Source organism: Paralichthys olivaceus, chromosome 2, assembly GCF_024713975.1.
Source record: "Paralichthys olivaceus isolate ysfri-2021 chromosome 2, ASM2471397v2, whole genome shotgun sequence".
In the NCBI taxonomy this organism is placed as follows: domain Eukaryota; kingdom Metazoa; phylum Chordata; class Actinopteri; order Pleuronectiformes; family Paralichthyidae; genus Paralichthys; species Paralichthys olivaceus.
Window position 1 is genome coordinate 14,982,804 of NC_091094.1, and position 26,598 is coordinate 15,009,401.

General features: G+C 43.4%; 2 protein-coding genes across 3 annotated transcripts in view; one reads left to right on the plus strand and one right to left on the minus strand.

Moving 5' to 3' along the window:
- Positions 1-218: 218 nt before the first annotated feature.
- On the minus strand, positions 219-4,295 carry LOC109628901 (protein FAM72A). Its single transcript, XM_020086348.2, has 4 exons — positions 3,735-4,295; positions 3,420-3,497; positions 2,796-2,920; positions 219-2,700 (listed from the first exon to the last, which is right to left on the minus strand). Exons 1-4 carry the CDS (start codon positions 3,884-3,886, stop codon positions 2,606-2,608), a joined length of 450 nt encoding a protein of 149 aa, XP_019941907.1. The 5' UTR covers positions 3,887-4,295; the 3' UTR covers positions 219-2,605.
- A 924-nt stretch (positions 4,296-5,219) lies between these two features.
- srgap2 (SLIT-ROBO Rho GTPase activating protein 2) overlaps positions 5,220-26,598 on the plus strand; it is a 52,306-nt gene continuing 30,927 nt past the window's right edge. For both annotated transcript variants that reach the window (XM_020087022.2, XM_020087023.2), the window contains exon 1: positions 5,220-6,038. In XM_020087022.2, coding sequence (XP_019942581.2) covers positions 5,972-6,038 — 67 coding nt within the window. In that variant the 5' untranslated portion in view covers positions 5,220-5,971. The remainder of the gene's footprint in view (positions 6,039-26,598) is intronic.

Sequence of the window (26,598 nt, forward strand, 5' to 3'; positions counted from 1 at the left end):
GACAGCAATGTTCAGAGCATTTTTTTCATTTTTGTCTAGTTCACACAACAGGATCTTGTGTGTAGTACAGTTTAAGTGTGAAATAAACAAAAGTAATTTGTGAGAACTTTTCCTTGACATTCTGTTGTGCAGTTTGAGTCTAAAATAACATAACTGAGGGACGGAGGATGATCAGCAGGAAAGAAAAAACCCAGAACAGAACTACATGGAATTTAAGATATTTTGAAAAAAAAAAAAGTTTATTAAGTTAACAGGCATACAAAAACAACAAATCATTTCTTCAAACTACCAATGCAGTTTCAGTGCAATTCCAAAATATACATTTTCAGCAGGGCATGTTAATCTTACTTATTCACATCAGAAACAGCCATTTAAATAATTCTTTTGATTATCATTTGACATTTGTCCTAGCCAGAGGAAGCTTGCAAGTATACCTGCTTGAGGTAAAACTGTACACGTCCCATATTATAAACAGAAAACAAAGCACTACGTCACAAATGAAATATTAAATACGTGAACAAAAACATAAGTACTACAGCACAATACAAATAATTTGTAAACAAAGTCTGTAAACAAAAAAGGGGTGAATGACATTACAGATATTTGGTTTGCAGACTTAATAAATAGCTATTTGATGTAATGTATCCTATAAGTTTACCACATTAGACAGTATTTGGTGTACAAGTATAGCACTGTCAGTTAGAACTTGTTAATGACGAGAAATTCTGGACAAAATGTTCGTAGTCTGTGTGTTTTTTTCCGCAACTAAATGCTATAGCTATAAACATAATTATAGATTTAAAAAAGAAACCACTTCCTTTATCCTTTACGTTAGAAGTGACATTCTATGTTTGCTTCTTCAACAACATATCCCAACCATACGTATAATTCATTCACTCACAGAAACAACTGTTACTTTAAGACAGGATCGTAGCATCATAGCAGGGCACAGCAGTGAAACAATAACAAGAGCTCGAGGATGGCACTGCCAAAAATGGATCGATTTGAGTTGCGTCCCTTGTGACTGGAGGATGCTGAGGCTTGTGTCTGGCACAACAGGCTGACAAGAAAGGCCCGGTCATTTAGTGATGACCAACTAACGTGCAACATCGACCCCAAGTCTGCAGCTTTAACAAAGGTACTTTGTCAGCAATCACAGCATCAGTAAGGCCAATGGAATACTGAGCGTTAAGAGATTAGTAGCCAAATGCACTGGCTTTAACTTCACTACACAAATGAAAAAAAGTGAAATACTGTTTTTGAAAATGTCATAACTATCTTCTAATATGGATAGCTAGTCTGAGGGTTCAATATTGATATGTTTTATGATTCTTTGGAGTTTTATTTTTTTCTTCTCTTCAGATGCTACAGTTGTGCTGCTACATAAAATAGTGGGTGGAATGAAAAAATATTGTGGACACAAATCTTTTAGAACCAATCATTTTTTGTTGATTTGCATTCTAGTTTACACTATTTTTTTTGCCTTATTTGAAGTAAAAAAAACACAAAAGTACGACTTGGACTGCTGTGGAAGCACACATTATGCATAAGCTATATGTTAGTATCGGACACCACTACCGTCAAAATTCATCTTGGTGTTAAACACATACTGCTGCTGTCAGGTGTAACATTTTATACTATATCAGATTGTAAGGTGATTTAAATTAAATACACCCTTAAACTCATATATATATATATATATATATATATATATATATATATATATATGTATATATGTATATATATATACACCCATTTCATTCAATAATTGTGCTATTTCCCCAATACATTTTTAGATTTAAAAAAGCACTTAAACTCATCTCAGCACCCAGACACACAAAGAAAATGTAAGCCTTGACTGTTAATGGGATTAAATGCTTATCACAGCATATTCAATGTGCAGATTACTGTAGATGTGCTGTTAAGAGGAAGGCAAGCGAAGTGTGGTCATTTTATCAGAAAAGTGGACTTCACGTAAACGGGAAAAAGCACTGCATTCACTGGCACAGTAAGTTCCACTGATTTATACCACACTTCTCAGGAGGCCGATCAAAACCGTGATCCCAGTGGAGACTAATGAAAAGTAGAACACACCAGATTAAAGTTCTCAAGGTGTGTGTTATTTTCAGTCTACTTTGGCCACTTGCTTTAGGATAGCTCACGCAATATTCAAGAGAGAGAGAGAGAATGTGAGTGTGAAAGTGTGTGTGTCTGTGCTTTTACAGTGACCAATGATGGAAAAGGCGTGGTCATAGGTTAAAGGGTAATTTGCCACTCAATTACATAGGGCCAAAAATGTCTAACTCCTCAAACTGCCAAGAATGCTGTGTTTATGCCCACACCTCGATCAGTGATGTCAAAGCAGGTGTTCTCCACAAGCAGCAAAGGCAAAACACCTGCTGTGATATTGTTGTTTGGGGTGAGGACAGAGGTGCAGCATGGTCTCATATTTTAACCCATACAGAGGAGCACAGCAGCACCTTTCCTGCCCTATGTTATTCAGTGAACAATGACCCTTTGAGGCTTCTCTTTTCTGTCTCACACTCGTGAAGCTCCATCTAAAAATGTTGGCCGTCTTGGTCTCTCACATTGTCCATTTCCCTCCCTACCTAATGCACTCCTCCTCTGATGGGGTTTCTGATTCTTCATTCTCGCTGTCATCCAGCTCAGGAAGGTCTCCCCACAGGAGCAGATTCAGGCCTGAAGACAAATTGAAAGGTGACAGAGGCTTTTTTTAAAAACACAATTTAATAGACAGGAATTCCAGTTTTAATCAAAAGGGGGCTGGTGCTAACCTGTTGCATCCAGTCTGTTGAGAGTTGAAACGGCGTCACTGTTGAACATCCAGAAATGGCCGTTGTTACAGGAGAGCAGGCAGGGTTTACAGGGGGCAACAACGTGATAGCCCACAACATTACCACTGGGAGAGGGAGCGAGAATAAAGAGGAAATGTTTGTCAGCACTTTACTGGGGGCACTTGTGAAAAGTGCTAACTCCACTAGTGGGTGTCTATTATCTAACATATTTGTTTTTTTGGACCCTGTATACAACAACAAAGGCCTGGGAAAACAAAAGAGGAGCCTGGATGTAAACCCAAGCTTTGGGTTAATATCTGAACTAAAGCCTGAATCTTTCATATCTCTGGACTGTTCCTCAAACAAAAGCACATAAAGATTTCTTCACTTTGCAGACCAATAGATTAATCAAGATGATAATGATCACATAAATAAACAATGGAAGTACTAGATAGTTGCAGGTGTACAGGTGTATAGTGTAAAAACCACCACAGTGTTACAGTGCAGACCTGCTTGTTTGCTGTGCTAACAGTTGTGGTTGTGCTTGTTATTTACTCAGCACATCAGCAGATGCTCTCCCTAAAGCAAACCTTGCATGGTTTACAGTACAAGAGCTTTACATACCACTTCAGACAGGCGATGTCCCTCAGCTTGCATTTGCAGCTTTCAGTCGAGTAGCAGCTGGCCACAAAGTCAACAGTTCTTGGAGGGGAAGGGAGGGGAAGGGAGAGGGGGCGTGTAATGAGAGACAAACATGGCCATGAAAGATTAAAAACACAACGCCACACGACACAAACCTTGTTGATCACCGTTTAAATGAGAATTCCGAGTGTATCGGTTGCAGTTTTGCCTAGCGCACCTCACCCCGGCTGCTGCTGCTGCTGCTGCAGACATAAACAAAGCCTGGTTGGAAGCAATGCTAACTACATTAGCACTCACCTATTGGGGGGTATATCGGTTGAAAAAAGCTCCACTTCCGTGTCTGCAAGCAGCACCGCTTTCATGCCCCTGGTGCAGAGCAGGCTGTCGCAGAAGACGCAGTTCACCTGGGTCACACACTTGTTTTTGAAATTCGCGTTGGACGTCGACATTGTTGTCCTGCAAAAAAAAAAATTGGACGAGCTCTCTTGCTCTGTCCGCCCCACACAGCCGACACAGAGGGAAGACAACAACAACACACGATCCGGCACCGACGGTGCTCCCTGTCCGTTCGATGTGCGATAACAATGATCGATCTGACGTTAACTCCTCGGGCTAGCTCCAACGTCCTTGTGCTAACGTTCGCGTTTCCCGAACGAGAAAACAGAAGGCGACTCCGATTCGCTCTTGAACAAACGCTCGGAGAAATGTGTAAAAAGATGAAACCGGTTGGTTGAAGATTCACCAGCGAATAAACAGTTGAACTCAACAGGCTCGACAACCATTGAGCTGCGGCTAACAACTGAACCGCTGTCAGCTTTGTTTACAACTTCCTGGTATGTAAACCCACTTCCTCAAACTATCTTTAAAAGACCCCTGACTTGACTTTGATTGGATACAACTCCACAGTCACTGACGCCATTGGACGAGTTTATTGAAAAAGTCTAAAGGTGATTGGTTAGAAATGGAAAAGATACGCCTACATTCAAACTTTCTGAAAGCTGATTGGTTGTGTGCTTTGTCAGTCGAGTTTCGCTACACGAATCATGGTGTGGGAAGTAGAGCTCTTGTGCAGTGACGTGGGTTTGTCATGTTGGAAAATATGATATTTGATTATCAGGAGGAGGAATACTTTGTAAATACACGGTTTTAATTACTCCCTTTTATTTTTAATGCAAAAATGAGTAAGTTCAGTCCTTACTTGTGCGTATACACCCAGGCTGTAGATTGTTATAGAACTATTTGCTAACAAGCTAAAGCTAAGGTTAGATTTTGGGGGAGTAATTAATATCTGTTGGGATGATTTGGGGTTTTTGCTCAGTTCATTTTCAGTTGTATAGTAACTTAAAGTGAGCAGGAGGACACATGTGACAATTAAACTCCTGTCAGCATTAATATTACTGACATACAACTTGTGTGATGTTAGCTCATGTTGAACCCATGTCTCCCTGCTTACCTCCCTACCCTGATATAAATTATATCCGTTATATCAACTATATCACAACTGAACTTTCATCCCACTTGCAATGATGATACACTGAGTTGCAGTTAATGGAAATAAAAAACAAGATAGAGACAAAGTTACAATTTGAAATCAGAAGACAGAGTTAAAAAACAATTTACCATAAAAAGAGATCAAAATAAGCTGTAAGAGGTAAATGAATTGAAAAGGATAAATGATAAATGATGCTATGACCCTGTATAATAGCTAAGTTAAAGCCAGATGGGTACCACGAGCAGACCACTCCCCCGTGATCTCAGGGGTCTCGCAGTGGACTATTATGTGTGTTATGAGATTAACACTTTAGAGATTTGGCTAAAACTCTTGCAGCTGGATGTCTGGATGAGTTGTAAGTGTCTGAGTGTATTTTTAAAAAGTGCTGTTAAACCTCCATTGCAGCTGAAGGCTTGTGTCTGCAGCTGATGTGTGTAGTCCCCCTCCATGTGTGCATCCAGGCCTGTCCTGCGCACTGGGGCTCTGACCAACAGCCAACCCCTCCATCTCCACTCGGTTCCTCCTCTCTCTCACTTCAGGAGAGGGGGGGAGCAGTTTAGTTTGGACAGGCAGCTGCGAGACCAACACGTCCGAGGCAGATTTTATACCCACATGTGTGCGTTTCAACCCAAAAAAACGCGAGGAAGTGCGGCCTTGCAGGCGATCGCTGGTTGTGTTTGAGGGGGAATGAATCTGCCTCTACTTGGAAGTTGTTTGCACCATAACCGGTTTTGAGGAGGCGGTGAGGCGCGGCAGGCAGCAGCAGCAGCAGCCGATGGGAGCAGTCAGCAGCAGCGCCAAACTCACAATGCGCCCGGAGTGAGCAGAGCAGAGGCAGGGGGGAGACAATACCGATCCGCGGGCTCACTGAGGAGCTGCGACCTCTCATCTGGACCCGCTCACTTCTACTTCCTTCTCCCGACCTCTTCTTCCACAGTGGCGCGTCCCTCCTCTTCCTCCACGACTGAGTGATCGAGTTCATTGATTGAGACAACATTGACTTCGCGACGAGGGCGAGTGGTTTGATCTGCAGAACTCAGCCATGACGTCTCCGGCGAAATTTCGAAAAGACAAGGAGATAGTGGCCGAATATGAAACTCAAGTTAAAGGTAAAACTTTTTTTTAACGCGTTAAAACGATAGATCGATCTAGTGCAGAAGAACCTTTCTTACTACATGCTGGGCTTCCCTCGACTTGACTCAATGCATGTTGTTTTCCCCCTCCTCTCCTCTCCTCTCCTATCAAGCGTAAAGGGTACACACACGCTCGCCTTTGTATTTCACTAACCATTTATGAAGGTTAATTGTCAGTGTGCGGACATGGCGGATCAATAAAACATCAATTATACATCAATAATGGCAGTCTTATCTGGAACATCATGATCAGCGTGTTTGATTGCTCGTCTTTAACTCCAGCACACAGATGGCCAACAAAGAGAAAAAAAATCTCAGAAACCAGTGCTGTTGTCCAAATGTGGCCTCTACATGGTCAGAAGAGAGAAGCTTACGGTGTGTGTGTGTGTGTGTGTGTGTGTGTGTGTGTGTGTGTGTGTGTGTGTGTGTGTGTGTGTGTGTGTGTACTACCCACAGGGCCGGGGTTTCGACATGGAACAAGGCAGGGCGTTTCTCTCCCCCTCTGTCTCCTCCGTGTCTGTGCTGCTGGTTCTTTCATGCTGCAAGTGTGTGTGTGTTGTGTGTGTGTGTGTGCAGATTGCATCAAAATGATCAATTTGTATTAAGCCTAGTTCATTGATGACATTTGATTGGTGTAGCCTCTGCCAGTGATCAAGAACATGAGAGCAGATTGTAGTGATTGGAAAGGAGCGTTCAGATATGAACTGTTTACTGGTTGGTGTGTGTGTGTGTTACCGTCATCACACAGGCATACTGTATTTACTGGACACTCAGTCAGCGTGACACCTGCTTGTCATCATATATATATATCATCTATACATTCAGTGATACACTTCACTGGGGAGGAAAGGGGAAGCACAGAGGTGGCAGGAAGGGGGGGAAAGGGATGTGAAACAGAGAGGACAGGATATTTCCCTCCTCCTCATGAACAACATGTTTCCACTGCTGCTGCTGCAGTGCCAGATAACTAGATAAGACGAACCAGCCATCGCCTCCTTCTTCAGCGCTGCAGCCCCTTGTTTCCATTTAGGAACAGGACACCAGCCTGGTCTCCACATCGTCACCTCATGGCCCCTCTGTCCTCCCGTAGAGCCGCTGGCTCCTGTGACTTTGTTTGACAGAGCAGCTGTGGTTGTTGAGAGAGTTGGTATGAATCACTAGGTTGTCAAACTGGTGTAAATACACAGATTTGTTACAAATTAAAGGTCCATAAAAACAAACATAGTACAGTGCAGTAAGGTGTGGAACCACCAAAAGCTGCCAAAGCTTCATCAGTGCCCCATGACTTGGATTCAACAAGTTTCTGAAACTCTATCGATTCTTCCAGAAGATAGTCATAGGTGTTCACCTGAGTTGAGATTTGAGGAGTTCGCAAGCCACATCATGTGATTCAGTTTACTTTAGTATCTTAAACCTTTCAGTGATTGCCTTGCACCCTGTATGGGAGCATGTACATTTGTTATATTACTCCACTCCATCCAGTTTCTGTTTGTACACAGTGATCTGGACAGGGTTTTGATTTGGTGGCATATTCTAATGGTTAATTTACCAAATGGACAAAGCAATCCAGGCTTACACCTTCCTAACCGCTTCTTCTTGTTTACCTGCCCATCTGCAAACTCACTAAGCTGTCGCCACAGTGACATTAGTGTCCGGGTAGACTGCTGTTGATGCATGGCGGCCTGTGTAAAGCCTTCTGTCTGTGCTACATTCTGAGAGCTTTTGCTGTGTTTGGCAGACTGTGGACTCAAATGTTTGTCCATCGACCCTCAGCATCGATTCCTCCTGTCAGGTACTTCACTGCTCCCTGGTGAACGGCTGTGCTGGACTACCTCTCCCTTCCTCACTCAATCCACATGTTTTTCCATCTTTCCTATCAGGAAAGAACGGATAAAAGGGTAAACCTGTGCATCCACATAACTGTTTGAGGTGTGTGTGTTTTTCCAACTGTGGAGAGTCGTCAGTAGACACTGTGTGTCTGCTCTCACATTCCAGGCAGTCGGTCTTGACTAGGAGACACACACAGTCTGTCATTACCCTGTGCACTGCTGTTAAAGATTCTCTAATGGAGGGTATCAAGCAGCATGAAGCGTCGTCTTTACGTCACATCTGTCTCCCTTTTATTTGTTAACCTGTGTCTGTCTTATTTTCAAATGTTTTAATAATCTCAATTGTTTCAGTCCACTGAGCTGAGGAAACACATTTACCTGTAGGTCTCTGCTCTAATCAGGAAGCAGGCGTAGCCTTTGCATTCTGTTGACATACACTGCAGCATCCTGGGTAAAATAAATCCTCATTGCTTACATTCATAAAGCTCTGCAGCAGGAGAGGAGGCGCATGATTCGTGTTAACATTTAAACATTCACAAAGACAGAGGCTCGACAGAATTACTCAAGCACTTTATTGACTGCCTGATTATTTAAGGAATGTTAATTACTATAATTTCGAGTGTCGTTTGGCAGATGTACCTCCAGCTCAGCCATCAATAAAACACTTAATAAAATACTCAAAGGGACGTTGATGCTTTATGTTTTTAAAGTTTAAAAACACTCATTTAGTGCTTGCTGCTGGATATTTACAGCTGACAAAAGCCACTCATAGGTATTTAACCTCAATGAGGCTTCTATTTTTCTTTGCCTACCCTCCTGCACGTTAGAAAAGGAAAAAAAACTAACTTTAAAGTATGTATGGCAAAGTGATCAGGCACTGAAGAATGTTGCTTTTATTAATGCACATCAATGCTTGAATACTACTATCCCCTACTTAGTCCTTTTTCACACAGAGTGCTGATACTTTAATATTGGATTTTGGCTGATGCAAAGAATGTTCCTACTTCTCAGGAAGAAGGAGTGTTTGCATGTGTGGAGAAAGAGAGAAACAGACAGAGTAACTAAAAGTGAGATAGAATAGAGGATAAGAGAGAAAGACCAAGAATGAAAGTGAGACACATTTGAACAGGGATAGGGTTGTTGCAACAACTGCGGTTGGTAACACGTTGCTGAAATAGAGTTAAGGAATGATCTTATCACCTGCCATTTTCAGTTCAGTAAGCATTAAGTAAGTATTTATGTGTTATTGAATCCAGAAAGCTCTGAGCTTTGTTACTAACAGGCTCCATCATCATATTTATCCATTCAATGCACATCTTCCTGCCATCACAATGCCTTTTCACCCGTCTTCAAGTTCACCATGTTGTTTGAGTGGTGAGTCTTTCAGAAAATTGACAGATGTTAAATTCTTCAAGCACATTTTTGCTCTGCTTCATCATCTGAAGTGGTTCTAGATAGCTGCCAATCGGTATTTGCCTTTGCAGATGGTTACCACCACAGATAAAAGGTTTTGATTGTGGTGTTTTTGTGGTTTGACAGAGAAATACAGAGAGGTGGCCGTTCAATCTGATGATGTGCTTGATGACTCTTCTTGATTTTTAGACTAAGCTATTTTAATTTTGCAGAGTGGTAAACTTTCTAGCTCTGTAGGTACAATATTGATTTCTCAGAGGACTCAAGTACCTGTAAAAAATGAATAAAGGGCTGCTTTCAATTGCGCACAATATAAAAGGGGGTTGGAACTAAAAGAGGTTTGTGGGTTGGTGTGTGTGTTTGTGAGGCTCTGTGTCTGGCCTATATTTTTTGTGAGTGTGAGTTGTGGATGAATTGATGTATATTTAATCAGGTGGATCAGAGGAGTCACGTGACATAGTGGCTGAGATTTTCTCTATCTCTGCTATGATACAGTGAGAAGCAGAAGAAATAGAGAAATAACAAACAGGGGGAAGATGGATGCAGTGTAATAGTAGTTGTAACACTAAACCCTTTGCTACAGGTGCCCTCACTTCAGCCTTGTGTGGTTGGGAGGATGTGGGAAGTCGTCTTAAAACTAATTACTTAGAATTACTTTTACGACTTTGTGTGTGTTATCCTTTTAACAATCCGTTTAGACTTGGACTCGGTCAATACACCCCCTCGTCTAATTGACAACCACAAGTCAATCAAACACTCAATGCCATTGTTTACTCGCTCTGTGTGTGTGTGTTTGTGGATATCTGTCAGGGTGTGCTGGTGAAATGTAGACGGGTTCTGATGTTTTTCTATTGTGAGATGATTTAAAATTGCACACAGAGCTTAAAATAATCACTCAGGAAGGATGTGTGTGTGTGTGCAACTGAAGTTCAGGAGTCGGGCTGGAACACACACACATTATAAAGGGAGTGTGTAATGCTTCCTGTTAGGGCCCATGGCTTTGTGTCTTTGCAAAGGAATCATAATACACACACACACACACACAATGCAACCATGCTTGGTGTGTGAGGATTTTCAGCTCTGCAGTCAGCACACTTGCCTCTCAGGATAGCGAGGTGTGTGTAAACAGTAGCAGTCAGCGTGTGCTGTGTCAGCACCAGACATGATGGAACCTGGCTGGGTTCTCTGTGCCCCTCTCCCTACCTGCTTCCTCATCCTTCAGCATTTGATTTGACAATTTACTACAAGGCTGCCAAGGCACCTGAGCAAAAACACAATTTTCTGAGGCTGAAAGTGCTGAGTCTGCCTCTTTCAGTGCACACACACACTTATTCAGAACATTGGCGGCAAGTCAATGAATGTGTTATTGTGATTTGGATCGAGCTGTCTAATCCATCTCTGCCCACACCCCTGCATTCTGTATACAGTTGACAGAAGGGTTATGAAAAGAGGAATGTGTGCTATGATAGCTGCAGCTTCTACCACCACGATATGCAGATGAACCGGTAGAGTTGTACGGCACCCTCAGCTCATCAAGGTCAGTGTTAGAGACATGCGGGAATAGATTTAGGGTTGGGAAGAAAAAATTAAGTAAATGCGGAAGAGAAGTCGAAGGGGGTAATGTCAAAGGTCAGCTGTTAGATTACTGCTGTTCGTTGGTGCCAGATGTTCCAGATGCCGTGATTGGGCAACAGATGTTTAGCCTTCCCTTGGTTAATCCTGACACTCTGGCTGTCACCAATTTACTAGGCCTTCAGCACTGAGGCATGTTGGGATTGGATCTCCCCTCCCTCTTTTCACGTGCTCCAGCTTTGATGTTTGAAGTGTGTGTGGCTGCACCCATCTAAACCTGATTCGTCCAGTCAGTGTGTTGCCTCATTTTGGAACACGATAAAACCGATACCACATTTGCTCATGCAAAACACACATGCCCATACACAGTCACACAGACTCCTGTAGCATGCCAGACCCTGTTAGCTGTTGTAGGTTGTTTTGCATAAATGAACTGTTGCATGCCACTCAGACAGTTCAGTCAGACAACTCGCGTTCAAATGTTTATCGCAGCAGTAGAACAGGTTACTGTTTGGCGTCTAGGCTCCGACTAAATCACTCCCATTAGACATAGATATGATGGGAGTGATGAGCAAAAACCAGTGTGTTAAATGTGAATTATGTTCACTTTTGCTTAAAATATTGTCTAATCATCCGTTAAGGTGACACAATAGAAGATTCACTTCCGGCTATATTCGGGGCTCCCCCTACAGGTCGTAAATATGAGTCTGGGCTTACCAATGTACACAGCTTTACACACATGCATTTGTTAAGCTGATGGAGAAGAAACACCAACCTCAGAAGCCAAAGAACTATGAATTGTTTGGCTAACTTGCCGATCGAAATGGGTTCACCTGGGTTCTGACTAGTGAGTCACCAGCTTATTCGCACTGCCCAACGTCAAGCAGGCAGAACAACACAAGACAAAGCAAACACACAAAAATTATGACTTGTCCATTAACAACACCAGGGGGCATCTGTCCTGCTGCCTTTAATCTCTAATAGCCAAGGAGTGAAATATGCTTGTGAGCTAGTATTCTCCTATAGCTAGCTACTAGCTCCGGGTCTGGCTTTCGGTGTGTGTGACGTATGCTGTAAAGCAGGTCTGGATGTTTCAGCACGGTACACCAGAGTCACGTAATGCAGTTTACCATCAAAAGGATTATGAATCTGCTTTGTTTAGGAACACATCTACTTCATGTTGCTTTAGATTGTTTTAGGTTATATGTGTCAGCACTATAATATCTGATATATAAGATCACGTTGTCTAACCCTTTGTGTGAGTCTGTGTGTGACTTGAGCTCAGAGTTAATACAGAGGCCTTGACCCCTGTTAGGGTGCCTCATTTGTAATTCACTTTCTTTATATGACATATGCAGACACACGCAGCAACAGCAGAGCAACCAGTGAGAGTGTGTAAAAATGTAAAAAGCAGAGCTGTATTTGGGGCCACCACACACACACACACACACACACACACACACACACACACACACACACACACACACACACACACACACACACACACACACACACACACACACACACACACACACACACACACACACACACACACTGTCAATCCCCTACACCCTCTTTTTCAATCTTTTTCTTTCTCTCAGCCTACATCCTAGGAACAATCAGACCATTGTGAAAAGAACCTCTGGTCTTAAACTCAGTTTGTCTCCCCCTCTCTGTTTCTCTTTCCCTCATGATGTCTGTCAGTTGTGATGAAATGTGACACACACATTTTTGACACGCCATATGGCAGCTTAAAACCAGTAATCATCACTTTTATGATTTCAGCATTTGCGACACACACATTTAGCGTGCATGCAGGAGCTTCTCCACCGGACACTGACTCATAGCCAGCTGAGAGAAAGAGGATGTGTGTGTGTTGGTGAGAACATCTTAAAGAACAGAGGAATCTATATAAAGCCACACAGGGCAGAAACAAAGCATAGTCATATCCTCTGTAAAACAATCAATTGGAGAACAGACATCCAGCTGTAAATAAATAGGAGTGAGGCAGAAAGGAGGGAAGGAGAGAAAACACAACAGTAGAGAGGTTGGATAATGCTCCCTAGGGACGCCAGAGGAAACAGGTTGTGTTTGAACAGCCCTCATACGTGGCCAGAGCGGGAGGAGAAAAAGCAAGGAGCCTGACCAAGGAGGGAAAAGGGAGAAGGCGGGGCAGAAGGAAGAAGGAAAACTAGAAGGAGGGGATCTGGGAAACATGCAAGAGACCTGAATGAAAGACAGTTTAAAAGAGAGGGAAGATGCCACATCTGCTCAGTTGAATATGTCTGTGTGTACATTATGCACTTGTATTAGCCTTTTCAGTCCCCATCTCTGTCTCTCTCTCTCCTTCTCTCCTTCCCCCTGCATCAGCAGCTTCTCTCTGCACGTAGGCAGAGTTGGTTGCTAGGGTAACTGAATTGCCCCCATTTTTCTGGGTTTGTGAGGAGCAGAGGGAAAATGAGAAAGAATAATGTAGATTTGTCTCCCCTCCAGGGTCTAGCTAATCAGGTTACCACTGTACACACTTGATTCCATTTTGAACCCTCAGACCTTCGTCCTTTCAGTATCCCCCCCCCCCATTTGCTTTCTTGCCTTGCATTCCTGTTCTCCTTGTCTGCTCTCCTTCGCCTCCTTTAGTCCTCCTTTTCACCACTTTCTATCTTCCTGGGTGTCACTGCGGTTTTCTCATCTCCCTCGAGCTCCCTCAGGGATGGTATGTTCAATATGTGTGTGTGAAATGAAGAAAGGCACGGTTTGATTAAAGGAAAATCTGAATTATCGCTTTTGTTTCTTGAAAATACTTTGATTTGATTCGATGTTTGAAGATTTGTATGTATGACAAAAGATACAAATCCTCGAAGACCCATTTTAAATGTGTGCCAACATCAAACAGTGTAAATTAGAAGCAAGTGAGCGCTAGCAGGGTGGGTGGGTTGTGCAGGTGTCAAGGGGAGAATTTCACTGTGTGTTTGTTGCGTGTTGTGTGTTGGAGCTGAGCAGTCACTGCATGCTGGCATTCACCATCTGGGTTCACACCTCTGCTAATGCTGTTTTAATGAAGCCATTCATCACCTCCTCTCAGCTGAATCTGCATCACTCAGATGCTCACACACAGCCCCTCTCTCAGCTTTTCTCTCTGCGTCTGTATGGATGTGAGTGAGGACACAGTGTTCTTCCCCCCCTGGTTGCTATGTGGATGCACCAGTTCTATTTTAGTTGTTCCCAGCATCAAAGCTGCTCTGGTGGAGATTTCTCCAATTTCACTCTCAAAGTTTGTTGCTGCCCATATGCAGGCTTAAAGAGGCTTGTTTAAAGTGCTGAGTCCCAGCTTTACTTTAAACCCACTTTGAATGTGGGAATACTGTAGTTTCTTTCCCACGGTTTATACACACACATACACACACACACACACACACACACACACACACACATACACACACACACACACACACACACACACACACACATACACACACACACACACACATACACACATATACACATATACACATATACACACACATACCCCGAGGAGGAAGCATCCTCTGATATCTGAGTTAGCCCCTCTTCCCCTGCCCTTGCCCCCTCACACTCAAACCAAATGCAAAACCGCTACACACAAAACACATTTCTGCAACTCGTTGACTGTGTGGGCGTTTGCTTTGGTGTGTGCACTCCTAACATGTTGACCTCAGCTGGAGGTTACATTGAAGTTACTGTCAGCCAGTTATGTATCAGCAGGAAGTAGATGTGGAGATCAAAGCAACAGGAGGTCCTGCTGCGTAGAATCAAAGAAGGGGGGTTGCCTATGTGCAGACACGTGCATCTCCAAATTGAGGAAGGTTAAGGTCATGCTACATAGTACCTGACACAGTGACATGAATAAAACTTGAAGAATCTCCAAACTGGTTGAGTCTTCTTTTATCACTTTCTTTAACATTGCATTTTTTTTAAGATTCACTGATTTTCCAGTTTTAATTTATGGATCTCGACAGAAAAATATTTAGGGGACTGATGAATATGAGTTTGTGCAATTTGTTGTGTCTTGATTAAATTTAAGGGGACTTGGCAGAGGTATGCGATCTACGAGTGTCATTCTCGTTTAATTTAATGTTTTTAGACAGAGAACAAGAGGGAGAAGAAAAGGGAATAAAGATAAAGTGTGGTTTTGTTTGTGCAGAGAAGTGAAACTCAAACATATCATAATCGTTTACTTATGTAATCTGAATCAATATAATCTGTGATGTGCAAGGGACTTCTTATGCAGATACTAGTTTCTGTGAAAGGTGACAGGAGGACTACTTGTATATGAATGTTCTACAAGAGTTTAATATATACACAGTCAGAGGACGTGCATCATATACAGGTACACACTCATCTCTCGTGTCATATCGGCACATGTTGGAGGGTGTGGAAGTATGAGCATTACCTCCCTGAATGCATTTATGGATGAACCCACCCTGGAAATGTTGCTTGCCTGCAGCAGACACTGGAGCTGTGCAGAGGCAGCAGCACATACCTGATGTCTGATATTTATATCACTTTTCGTTTGCAGGCGCCTGTCGCTTAACTTCTTCTTTTTCTGCAGCTCACTGAGCGAGGCCAGGGGCAATGGTGTGTGTGTTTGTGAAGAGCATGCTGATATGTTCTGTTCACTCTTGCATGAAAAAGCGTGTCATGGGGCTGTGGAATATGTGTGGTCAAAGTAATCTCTTCACCTGTCGTGCACAAACACAATCCACCCATCAATGAAGTCACTAAGTCAATATTTTAATGCACATTGTGTTCTAGTTGAATGCTGAGTTCAAAATGGAGTGTGTACTGTTGGAATGAACTCTGAAATTTTGCAACAGGTACGTTTAAGGTAGCGACACCTACAAGCAGGATTGCATTTTTACTTTTAGGTCCACTGTGGAGTTAATAGACCATGTGCCGGCCTGCACTGTGGGATACCCCTCTCAGATTATCGGCTTCGCCTCCCCCCTCGCCCTCCCCCTGCTGCCCCCCTCCCCCTTTACATTCCGACTTAGTCCATGTGCTTCAAACAGAGTGGAAATGGGAATATCCCTCCCCTTATACATGCACACACACATACACATTCCTGTTGTGCAGTGGCCCATGCGGGACTGGGGTTGGTGTGGAGCTGATGGGTGCTCTCCATATAGATTATACATGGTGTGCTCCACTTTGTCTAGTCACTTTGTCAAGTAGTAGACCTCTGCCTGGACCTGTGCTGAGCTGAAAGTCAAATAAACCAAGTGGTATTTATTCGAAATGTGCCAGAGACAAGCCCTGAGGATTGAGGTGATGAGGAAGATGATGAGGAAGATGGGATACCGAGGGGGCATGCCTTTTAGCACAAAGCCCTTCCCATCAATCACCTCATCACATTTGTGGCAGAGCAGCTTGACACGAGCATGTTCTGGTGCCCCCATCACTCCTTTTCTTCCCCCTTTTCCCAGAATTTTGCCTCTCCCACTCCCTTTCTCTCTGTGAAATCTTTCTGTCTGGGGGCAGTGTGGCGTGTTAAAAGGTTGCTGTCCATGACACATGTGCACATACACACAGCCATTCTCTGTGCAAAGGTTGCAGTGGGAGCAGCAGGCTAAGTGGCTGAATGTGAGTGGAACTCTTGTCATGTGCCGGTGGTATTCCCTCTGAGGAATGTGGAGGAGTTCCCAGTCTGAAGTGGCAGATTCCCGCTGCCTGGTCTGAGCATGAATGTGAACATTTAGGAATCGCTGTGGTCTGGTCCCATCGGTGGCATCATAAATCATGTCTGATTGAAAAATTGTCTTATCACTGCAAACTTTATTGTAATCCTTAAGATTTCTGCTGTGCAGCGACTCGTGGCAGCTAAACTGTGGGCTGAGAGAATTCATTGTGTAACATTCATTGTTTAGCTTTAACGTAGAAATATTAAAGAAGGCAGTGTATCACTTAGCTTGCAGTGATTTGTCATTGTCCACATGTTGCACATATGCTGGGTATTGTCTTCTGCATCAGGTGCACTTGCTGTTTTCTCTAAATCTTTAATTTGCTTTTTGAATTTTATGGTGAAAGGTAGAATCCACCAATGTATATGCAATAAAAAATATTTCAGAGCATCTTTACGTAGATGGAAGACTTTGAAAAATGCGGGAGGCTGGAGTCAATCACAAATGGCATTAGGTGAGAGTAGGATACACCCTAGACAGTTACCCAGCGTAACTACTGTCAAATATACAAAAAAAACTGTAGTTAATGGGTTAATAAATGCAAAAAAACACACTGAATTCCAGTAAAACTAAAGACCTGTCCTGTATTAGAGCAGCTATTGTATCTACAAAAGACATGTTGGAACTAAATTGTCATTGTTTCAGCATCTCTGTCACTGATAATGGCCAGGAAGGCTTTCAGTCTGTGTGAGTCAGGTCCCTGCCTGTGTCCCTCTCCATTGTGTCCCGCTTTTGCTGGGGGCTGACAATGATGACCACTGTCCTCTGAGTGAACCACATCGCTGTCATAGCTTACATTCTACACGGACCATATGCACACAACACAGCTGGCCTTACTACGACATCGAGGCCATTTTGAATTCATGAATTATTGTGTTGTCTTTGGTGCAGCAGAGAAAATGTGTCTGATTTCTAGCTGGGAGGGGGGTGATTTCCCCTGTTTTGTGAAGAACTGGGAGGATAAAAAGAGAAGGAGAGGCGCTCTTCTCCTTCAGTGAGTGAGAGAGGAGTGTACGCCTGATGTCTGGGAGAGGGAAAGTCTGAACAGCAGGACTCCGTTCGATCAAACAGGCTTCCTCCACGGATAAGACAGCGAGGCAGCCAGGGAGAGAGACAAACACAGGCAGGGAGGGGACAAAGGAAAATGAGAAGAGACCTCTTTGTAGTGTTTCAAACTACACATACACGTTATATATTAAATGGCCCTAATGACCATCTCACTTTACCTTGTGCCTGATTCATGATGATCTGTCTGTGTGAGTCTTCTGCAGGAAGTCGAGAACAGGTGTGGGCCACATGTCTCCCTCTGGTCTGCCATGACCCTTGGCCTCTCTTGCCTGCCACAGACTCTCTCAAGGGACCTGCTTCTCTCAAGGCTGCCGTCACGAGGGACGATCGTTGCACATATATTTGCCACAACCTGACGGCTCTGCATGTGTGTGCGTGCATGTTTATGATGCAGAGATTACGCTGTGTGAAAACGCTCCCTCTTCTCGCCCTTCAGCGCAGAGGCAGCGTCAATAATTCAGCAGCACATTGCAGAACACAATGCTACACACACCACTGCTTTTTCTCGCTTTCCCTCCCTCTAGATTCCTCAGTATTTATCTGTCTCCTGTTAGACTGTGTTCATGCCCCCATTTTGTTTCTCTTACTCCCTCCCCCAGTCTGCTCAGTTCTGCCCACTCTCTCTCTCCATTCCCTGTCATGTTTTCACTAGAGCTAAGAATCTGTCAGACCTCTCACTTTTCTTGGATTCATTAGTGTCCATTTTTTCTTTTCTCACGGATTTAATTATTGACGTCTACTCCCTTCCTTCTCCCCTATTAAAATCTCATCTCACCAATTCAATTTTGAGGGTCTGAAGGGGAGCTATGAGGGAAGGGTGTGGCCACCCACTCTGCAGGACTCTATTGTGTTTCACTGATTCTGACCCACACATCACCTCTCATCACACACAAAATAGAACATGCACGCTGTGTCAAGTCATCAAGTGCCAGACTCCTCTCACTGGAGAGGCTTAGTCTCCTGGTATTGGAGCAGACTATTCTTGAGGACAGATAACTTTGTTTTCTATCCTGTGTGTGTAATGCTCACTTGACGCCAGCCTCCCATAGGGTCAAAGGGCAGAACGATTGAGAGAGAAAGCCTTGAACAGTAGGACTTGGCCACAGAGTCTACCTTGGGGATGTCAGATGGAGGATACAATAGGGTGTTTTCATATCTATAGTTTATTTTCTCTGGTCCAGATCAGTTGGAGAGTTCTTCCCTCAGTTCGGCTTCTTTTCTGAACCAGAATGCATCACAAAACGTTCACTCAGCTCATTGGTCAGATGCTGGGGCGGGAGCTAGAAGGTAAACACAGGAATAGACTTCAAACTTTCAACTCTCAGTTCATTCCCCTGCTAGCTGCTACTACTGCTACACAATCCACATCCCAGAGTTCAAAGCACATGGTTACTGGAGCCAGACTGAGACCACCTCCGCTAAAAGGGTTTGGTGTAGATTGGGTCCACACCTGAGTGTAATGGGTGTTGACACCTAACCAAACAAATTGTACCAATTTAACTGGACTAAGAATTTCCAGAAATTTGTGTCATCATTGACACTCATCCTCTGTGAGATCAAAGCTCAGGTTCAGCAGAGAGCAACTGATCTTGGTTCAGCACTGGTCGACAGATGCTCTTTAGCTGTGATGGAGAATTAAACACAGGCGTTCTACGTTGAGAACATCTGCTTAATCATCTGACTGGCACTACGTCAAGTGAGTGCTGCGTGGGTGTGCACAGGGTTGCAGGTACAGGTAAGAAAATGAAATATGAACCAGGAAGTCAAGTTTGACTAATTCATCCGTTAGATTGAAGGGTTATCAGATGCCATGATGCACTGCTCAGCAGGTTAAACTTCTTTCAGACCGAATGATACAGCCCCAGATAACAATTGTGTTGGAGTACTTGGCACTGGAATATAAGTCATAGGTGTGTTGCTGGAAGACGCTGGATTGTTTTTGGTCTCATTCAATGAAAATCATGACTGTGAGGTTATCCTGACACTGTTAGCCTGAGATGTTTATGACGTCTGTCCCAGTGCTGTGATGACCATCAGATGTCTGCATGGCCCATGACATGGTGATATTTGAGCTGTAGGGACAATCATGTGGGTGGTAATGCCTGTTAAGTAGGCAGTTATGTGTGAGAAAGCAAAACAACAGTGCGTAAGTGTTTGTGTGTTCGAGCAGCACAAAGGCTGCTGTCATTGTCAGGGCGACCTCAAGCTGACCTTAGGTGAGCTTTCCTCACCCTGCTAGGGTTTACAGACGAGTCCTCTGAGTCAGACGTCATCTCTGAGAATTCTGGGAGAGGTCATTTATCATTAATTCCCTATTATGATTTGAGTGAAATAGTTCTCACTATTACAGTCCGGCGAAAAAATATTCTTTAGGCTTGGTTGTATCACACTTCAGATTCACGCAGCCGATTATATCTGTGGTGGTAGCTAACTTGTTGATGATTGTGAAAACTCTGCATCCTGATGATGCACACAAGGTCACTGTGTTTCTGTGAGAGAGCAGGGCAAAGAGCAGTGCTCACAGTTCTACAATGAAGCAGTGATGCAAACCACTGAGATCTTTGTAATCATAAGAAGTGTGTAAAAGATGTTCTGATTATTAGGAAACTGTGGCAGGACAAATTAAGACCATGGCACGGCTGCCACAGACTAGGTAATTAATGGGACTGTAACACTAAACTATTCAAGGACATAGAGTTTTATTGGGGCAGTACACACAAACTGCCCCTGATGTGCTCTGCTGCAGGGGCATTGATTGAAGGGACTTTCCAACCAATCAGTAAGGGTACACCAAATTACGTCACCTTCCTGTTTCACTCGAGGCTCTGCTGTTCCTGCAGGTCCTAACACTAAATCATTTTTATGTGCTAACAAATGATCATCTGAAAGTGGTTCTAACGTTGTAATCAAAATAATGTACCTAATGCAGCGCCTTTCTTAATTTTTATTCTTTTACTGATATTTTTCGGGCTCCAGGCTGTCCCAGAATATAAAGCTGTAAGACGAGTGAGGTGTAACAATGCTGACGGGTAATCTGTGATACAACCGAATGAAGTGGTCCACTGTGTCTCTCACATCCTGTAAGAGGAGTTTAGAAAACACAGTATTGCTAATTCCAAACCCTGCTTCACTTAGCCAGCTGCTGCATTAGTAGAAGTAGTGACATCACTGTGCAGTTTTGAATGCTCAAAATAAAACCAGCCCAAAGTCTCACTTTCCTACTAAGCCTGTGAAATAAGACCTTTCTTATGTATTTTCTGTAATCTCATTTAACTACTTTTCCTGCTATACATAGAAGCCCAAAATATGAATTAAAGGCCTATAAGCTCTTAAGAAACAGAGAAGGCTTTAGCAGGAGTGTGTTCTAAACCGAACAATGACCCAAGTCCTCATTCACCAGGCATCAGTGCTTATCTCATGTGGACTCTATTACACTCCATCTGATGACCTACAATATCCTTGTGTTATAAGTATATCAATGACTGTAAATTAATGATTTCAGTATGTGGCTGCACCTATAGACTTTTGACACTTCCTCCCCTAATTACTTTCATCTGAGGATTATTGTGATCACATACAGAGGGCAAAATGTGATTGTCACAGATTATTAACCATCCTACTATAAGGAAGGACACTGTCTTTTCTGAATGATCGAGACAGTGAGAATAGTAGCCCATGTCATTAAACAGGTTATATTTATATATATATTTTCACCCAGATTTGGAGTAGATCAGAACAAAGGGGTGGATCCAATTTGCTTTCACTTTCTTTAACATTGTGAGATTGGCCGTTTTTTTGACCTTTTCACCAAATTAGAGAATAATTCATTGATCTTGATGAAAAAATTAGGCATATTTAGGGTTGCTGCACACTAAAGGATTTTCATCTCTTGACCGATTTTGAAAATGTTGGAGACCACAGACATATTGAAAGATTTTACCGATTTTTAATTTTGTAATCTTCAGCTGGAGATGAGTTGGAAATGTGTTGTTGTTTTTAGTTTAGTTAGTTTTATGTGACCGATATCTATGAGCGTGTGTAATTTGGTTTGGTAAGCACTGCAGGTCTAGTTTGTTGTCTGTAAAAAGTCTCTTTTTGAAGTTTTCATTGGTGATGGAGCATTTCTGTGCGTTCTGGTTTGTGTGGAATGGAAACTTTTGTGAAGTATTTGCTGTTGAAGGAAATATACTCTGTCTTTATCAGCTGGTTAATCACCTTTTCCACCTTGTGTCTCCTCCATTAATAGAGCACCGATGGTTTAAAAGGAACTATGGGGATGGGAAGCCGATTAACATCAAGAAACACTTGGTTCGTCTTTTCCTCCTCTTGTTGTTGGTCTATCTCATGCCAGCAGATAATAACCAGAGTTGCTTGGTTATTACGAAATTAACTAAAATACACCTTAAGAGGGAACAATGCTGCAGAAAAGGAGAATAAGAAGAGTGAAAAGAATCTTTTCCCAGCTGAATCCCCTGAGCTGTTTTTGTGCTGTTCAACAGAATTTAGTTGTGGTGGTTTAATATGCTGAGGTGTTGAGTTGTCCTTCTCTCTGGGACGCTTTTCATGCAGCTTGGCCCAGTTTATCCTCCTCACACTTCTCTGCAGTGCTCTGAGCCGGTGGGTTTGCAAGTGAGGAGGAATTCAACCTAGCTTGCTGAATGTGATCTCCACTGTGGAAAAAAGTCGACGGGTAAACTGCATAGCAGCAAATCATAGTCACAGCTTTATCAGCTTCTCATTTCAGATGCACATCGTAGCTGTTGCTTGTGTATCCAGGCTTCGGTAACTGCAAGGACGGCGGTGACAGGCGGCCGCTGGATGAAATGGTGGCCATATTTCATCGGCCAGGCCTGTCACAGCTGGGAACCGCAGCTCCCTGAGCTGTGGCTCTGCAGGAGTCATTACACAGCAAGGCCACTTCTCCATAGTGTGCAAACGCTCACATACATGCACATGTGCAGACACGGGCAGGCGTGAGACTGAGTTACACCTCTGGAGGAAGGGGCTGGAGGAAAGGGTGAAATGGAGGCAGGAGTGGGGAGAGATGGGGGACTTGTGATTGCAGTTGCTGCAATGCTTGATCTTGATTTAGCTTTTTCTGCTGACTAACGCACTGTTTCTTAATCATGACCTGCTGCTGTGGCCTCCAGGATAACCTTGACTTTCACAGCTTTATTGTAAGACTAAGAGAGTACATTCATAGCACACCCTGACAGATTTCCAGTGTGTGTTGATGTGATCTTTAGGTGCCATTCAATTCTAGGGCTATATCTAATTAATATTTTCTTTAGTACTGTACTTGCTTGTTTTTGTCTCACCAATTGTTTAAAACTCAGAGATGTTTAAAAAGCAAATGATTACCCAAAGTCGTCGACTTATTGTTCAGTTTACTTTATTGTTTTAGCAGTGAGACAATTATTGTACAGTTTCTCCATCAGAAGATTGTAACAGAAAAATATGTATTTGCAAGAAGGTAGAATGTACGTCACTTTAAGATGAGACAACACACACACACACACACACACACACACACACACACGAGGAAAAAGACTGTAACTGTAGACAGCGTCGATGTGACCCCGAGGTGGATCCTGATAGTATCTCATGTTATCGGCTGCTGTTCTGGGTCTCATCCTTTGTCTGATGGAACATATTCCCCTGCTCTGTTCTCCCGGCCTCTCTGCCATCCACTGGCACTCAGATAAGGATCGGCAGACATCAGCAGATACAGCTGTTAACTCGCGGTGCCTCCACCCGCCCTCTCCTCTCAACTCTGACTGTATCCACTATCTCCATCTCTGCCATTTTCCGACAGCCATTTTTGGCATGCCACTGATGTCTCTTGGAATGCAGAGATAAGAGTTGCTGCGTAAGGACGTACATACCCGTCACATACACATTCAGTATCATGCATCTCGTTCCCGCTGGGGTTTGTTTGTGTCTGTGTGTGTGCAGTTTGTTCTGTGACAGAGGCTGTCATACACAACTATTAGACAGAGTGAGGCCATTACACGCTGTGTTAGGCTTCAAAGCGCTGATGCTTCCCTCAGGGGTGCATTTATGTGCATGCGCACATGCACATGGAGCCCTCAAGGTCCCCGTGAATCATTGTTGCTGACTGATCTAATTCAGACACAGAACTGGAAGAAAGATGAAGAAAAAAATACAAGGAATGACTTAGCAATTGATGATTCTTTAATCTTGAAGTATGGAGTCATTCCACTCGTCGCTCTTTCACTGGATTTAAGTGTTGACCTGCTAATAAAGACGGGAACAAACCTTCATCCACCAGCACACGAAAGACTCTTCGCCCATCCATTGCTATTTGAAAACACTCGATGTCTAGAGAGGGAGCGCTCTCTCCAAGACTGTAGAGGTTCATTTAATGTGCTGCACACACTGTCGGACGGACCACTCACACAGACAGACATACACCCAGCGGGCTCCTTCCCATGCTTGTGTTGAGGATTAGTCAAATCCCCGACTGACTGCTAAGCTGATTAAGGGGGGTGTTATGCACTGGCCATTTGGAAATACTGGAAAGAGTAGACACACACACACACACACACACACACACACACACACACACACACACACACACACACACACAGTGGGAGAGCTAAGCTTAATTTTGTTTCCCCTGCTGGTTCAGGATGGTATAATACGTGTGCGTGTTTTTTGTCTGATACCTATCCATAGCTTCTCAGACAGATGGTGTAGATCACTATACAGTCATGATTTGCATCCCTACGGCGGACTGTGTGTGTGTGTGTGCGTGTGCGTAAGAGAGCAAGAGAGATGGCTGTTGGAACAGACCGATGCCCAGATGGCTGTGTCCGACAGAGACAGGAAATAGAGGTGACACCAGGATGGTACCCTTGAGGTTGTACCACACACATATGCACATACCGATTTCGATTTTCTGCCTTTTCCTTGTTTTATTCTGTTATATTAAGTTGACTGCTAACCAGACACCATCATTTTGGTTTGGGGCATATTTTTTTGACAATTTGCCAACAGAGTAAGTGATTAATCAAACAGTTGTGAGATCAATTGATGCTGGAAATAATAATTAGTTGGAGCCACAGTCTGGTTTCATTTGAAGTCCCTCCATCTATTCCCAGTCCCACTCCCCCTCCCCCAACACATACTCCGTCAGCTTCTTTTCCAGACTGGGTTAGTGGAACAGACAGGGGGCTGTAAATGGGTGAGGAGCTTGTTAACTTTTGATAAGCAGCCTGTTTCATTATGCATAGAGACCCCAGCCCCCAGTGTCTAACCCTTCCAACGCCTCTGCCACCGTGTGAGGGGAATCAGAGCAAATGATGGTTATCTGGAAGAGGAGCGGAGGAGGAGTTGGAGCTCCTTCTTGTCAGAGCTGAAGCTGATGGTTGTATTCCACCAGTTGATGAGGGAGACTGACCCCTCTCCAGTGGCTCTGTGACCTTTGACCTGTGCTCCAAGCTCAGAGTGTAATAAACCCTGATGAGAGCTCCCATGGCTCAGACATGTGATACTTTTAACACAAACACACACCTTCACACAAACACACTTCTCATCTTGCTGCCTCTTTCCTGTGGCTGTGTTTCTCCAGCCGGAGATAAAGCGTTTTGCTGGGCGACTAAAGGGTTAATGACTTCCTGATCTGATCAGAGAGGAGCAGGGCAGTGCAGAGGAATTTACCCCTGCTGAGTAGTACTACCCCCCACGATTACTCTCCCTCTCCCTCCCTGTCACCTCCTTTTCACTCTCCTCTCGCACACACAACCTCCTCTGCCTATTCTCAACATGAATGGTGCAACAAGGACTTGTCACAGTGATTTGCACACAGATATTACTTAGGGGGTGAAGAGAGGTTTATCAGCAGGCTCAAGAGAAAATAACTCATGATAATCTAAGAAAATAGATATCATACTTAGACCACAAACGCCTGCTCCCCTTAAAAACCCTAAGCTACTCAGACATTATATAATTGTTGCTGGTTCTGCAGTTTTAATGTGACATATTTTACAATTCTAGCATTCGATTACTTTTTATAATTTAAACGTCTCTCATTAGCCTTTTCCTTGTTTTGAATCTTTTGTGAACATGCTTACGTTGATGAGTCCCAGCCACCTATTTATTAATATTGAATGTATAGCGTGTCCAAATTGCACCAAATATGACACTGCACTTCCTCAGGTTCTAAAAAACATGCATGTCCAGTTCTCGAGATGTTCCTCCCACATTCAGAGCGATAGATTAGTAGATGGCCAAATGTAAGCTGCAGCGACAACATCTTCCTCCCTCCTCTTGATTATTTGCCCTCATGGTGAGCAGTGACCAAAAGCCTCTTGCAACACAGTGTGGGGTTTGATGTGAGCACTTGGCCGATCTCATCCGTTAAATCTGTCCACACTGTCTGACATGATTCTTGCATGGATGGTAAAAGTGGTTTGTGGTGGTTCAGTCTGTTGTGGTCTGAAGCATAATTAACCAACTGCCGTTTTCTGGTCTGTGTCAGACCTTTCATGTCCAAACTGTGTTCAATGTGAAAGAAGTCGCCCCACTTTGGGTACAAGCTCTTTGTCTGGTCGGAGTCCTTTTGAAACACAATTAAATAAATGACATCATATGAAACAATTAAATGTTGGATTAGATGCACAGCTCTATGTCTCATCTCTCTGTGCATATGAAAGAAAAAAATGAGCTGAAATGTCATGAGTTTCTTCCTCATCTAAAAACATCTTTACTCTGTTCTCCATTATGGAGGTTGTGTCAAAAGTGACGTTTATAAAGCACTTGTAAGACGCTATTAACTTCTGCTGCTTCTGCCATCAGAAATGTCCCATGCTTTACTTATTTATACCCAGCTGCAGCACAGAGTAAGCTTTTATTTCTCTCGTATCCTCTGCTCTCTGCCTGTGTGTGTGTGTGTGTGTGTGTGTGTGTGTCTGC